At 37.6% G+C, this 2,500-nt stretch overlaps 1 protein-coding gene across 1 annotated transcript in view; it reads left to right on the top strand.

Annotated features, from left to right (window-relative positions):
• The window catches only part of adam9 (ADAM metallopeptidase domain 9), a 37,552-nt gene that overhangs the window by 13,176 nt on the left and 21,876 nt on the right, over positions 1-2,500 (top strand). Inside the window, exon 7 of the mRNA XM_062025294.1 lies at positions 2,362-2,427. Within this exon, the coding sequence (XP_061881278.1) occupies positions 2,362-2,427 (66 nt within the window). The remainder of the gene's footprint in view (positions 1-2,361; positions 2,428-2,500) is intronic.

The raw sequence follows: 2,500 nt of genomic DNA, 5'->3' as shown, positions 1-2,500 counted from the left end.
GTTATTACATATGTTGACCAGAGGGGGAGCACTTCACATTTTTACACACACTTGTTATTTCATATGTTGACCAGAGGGGGAGCACTTCACATTTTTACACACACTTGTTATTTCATATGTTGACCAGAGGGGGCGCACTTCAATTTTTTACACACACTTGTTATTTCATATGTTGACCAGAGGGGGAGCACTTCACATTTGTACACACACTTGTTATTTCATATGTTGACCATAGGGGGCGCACTTCAATTTTTTACACACACTTGTTATTTCATATGTTGACCAGAGGGGGAGCACTTAAATTTTTTACACACACTTGTTATTTCATATGTTGACCAGAGGGCGATCACTTCAAATTTTTACACACACTTATTATTTCATATGTTGACCAGAGGGGGAGCACTTCACATTTTTACACACACTTGTTATTTCATACGTTGACCAGAGGGGGAGCACTTCAAATTTTTACACACACTTGTTATTACATATGTTGACCAGAGGGGGAGCACTTCACATTTTTACACACACTTGTTATTTCATATGTTGACCAGAGGGGGTGCACTTCACATTTTTACACACACTTGTTATTTCATATGTTGACCAGAGGGCGAGCACTTCAAATTTTTACACACACTTGTTATTACATATGTTGACCAGAAGGGGAGCACTTCAATTTTTTTACACACACTTGTTATTTCATATGTTGACCAGAGGGGGAGCACTTCACATTTTTACACACACTTGTTATTTCATATGTTGACCAGAGGGGGTGCACTTCAATTTTTTACACACACTTGTTATTTTAAATGTTGACCAGAGGGGGAGCACTTCACATTTTTACACACACTTGTTATTTCATACACACACATACTTACACACACTTGTTATTTCATACACACACACACACACACACACTTGTTATTTCATACACACACATACATACACACACTTGTTATTTCATACACACACATACTTACACACACTTGTTATTTCATACACACACATACTTACACACACTTGTTATTTCATACACACACACACACACACACACTTGTTATTTCATACACACACATACTTACACACACTTGTTATTTCATACACACACACACTTGTTATTTCATACACACACATACTTACACACACTTGTTATTTCATACACACACACACTTGTTATTTCATACACACACATACTTACACTCACTTGTTATTTCATACACACATACACACACTTGTTATTTCATACACACACACACACTTGTTATTTCATACACACACATACTTACACACACTTGTTATTTCATACACACACACACACTTGTTATTTCATACACACACATACTTACACACACTTGTTATTTCATACACACACACACACACACACTTGTTATTTCATACACACACATACTTACACACACTTGTTATTTCATACACACACATACTTACACACACTTGTTATTTCATACACACACACACACACTTGTTATTTCATACACACACATACTTACATACACTTGTTATTTCATACACACACACACACACACACACACACTTGTTATTTCATACACACACATACTTACACACACTTGTTATTTCATACACACACATACTTACACACACTTGTTATTTCATACACACACACACACTTGTTATTTCATACACACATACTTACACACACTTGTTATTTCATACACACACATATTTACACACACTTGTTATTTCATACACACACACACTTGTTATTTCATACACACACACACGCACACACTTGTTATTTCATACACACACATACTTACACACACTTGTTATTTCATACACACACATACTTACACACACTTGTTATTTCATACACACACATACTTACACACACTTGTTATTTCATACACACACACACACACACACACACACACACACACACACACACACACACACACACACACTCACTCACTCACTCACTCACTCACTCACTCACTCACTCACTCACTCACTGACCAAAAAACGTGTGTTTTACTGGCATGCAAATAATAGCTTTTTAAATCATTTTAGAGAGTTTACATTATGAGGACCAGGATTTAGTCCTCATAACAGAATGAGGCCCCCACTACGTGATACAACGTTTAGTACACACACACACACACACACACAAACACCCCGATAAAAACACTTGTTTTACTGGCATGCAAATAATAGTTTTTTAAATCATTTTAGAGAGTTTACATTATGAGGACCAGGATTTAATCCTCATAACGGAATGAGGCCCCCACTACGTGATACAACTTTTTGTCCCCACCCACACACACTCACACACACGCGCACACACACACAAACGTTATACATGTGGTAATGTGTGTGTGTTGTCTGCAGGTGAAGCGAGCTGTTCTCCATCGGACACACTATGTGGAACTACTGCTTGTTGTTGATAATGAAAGGGTGAGTCACACACACACACACACACACACACACACACACACACACACACACACACACACACACACACACACAC

The sequence above is a fragment of the Entelurus aequoreus genome, linkage group LG17, assembly GCF_033978785.1.
Source record: "Entelurus aequoreus isolate RoL-2023_Sb linkage group LG17, RoL_Eaeq_v1.1, whole genome shotgun sequence".
NCBI classification, from domain to species: domain Eukaryota; kingdom Metazoa; phylum Chordata; class Actinopteri; order Syngnathiformes; family Syngnathidae; genus Entelurus; species Entelurus aequoreus.
The sequence above is the reverse complement of the archived record's forward strand: the minus strand, read 5'-3'. Positions and strand labels throughout refer to the sequence as shown.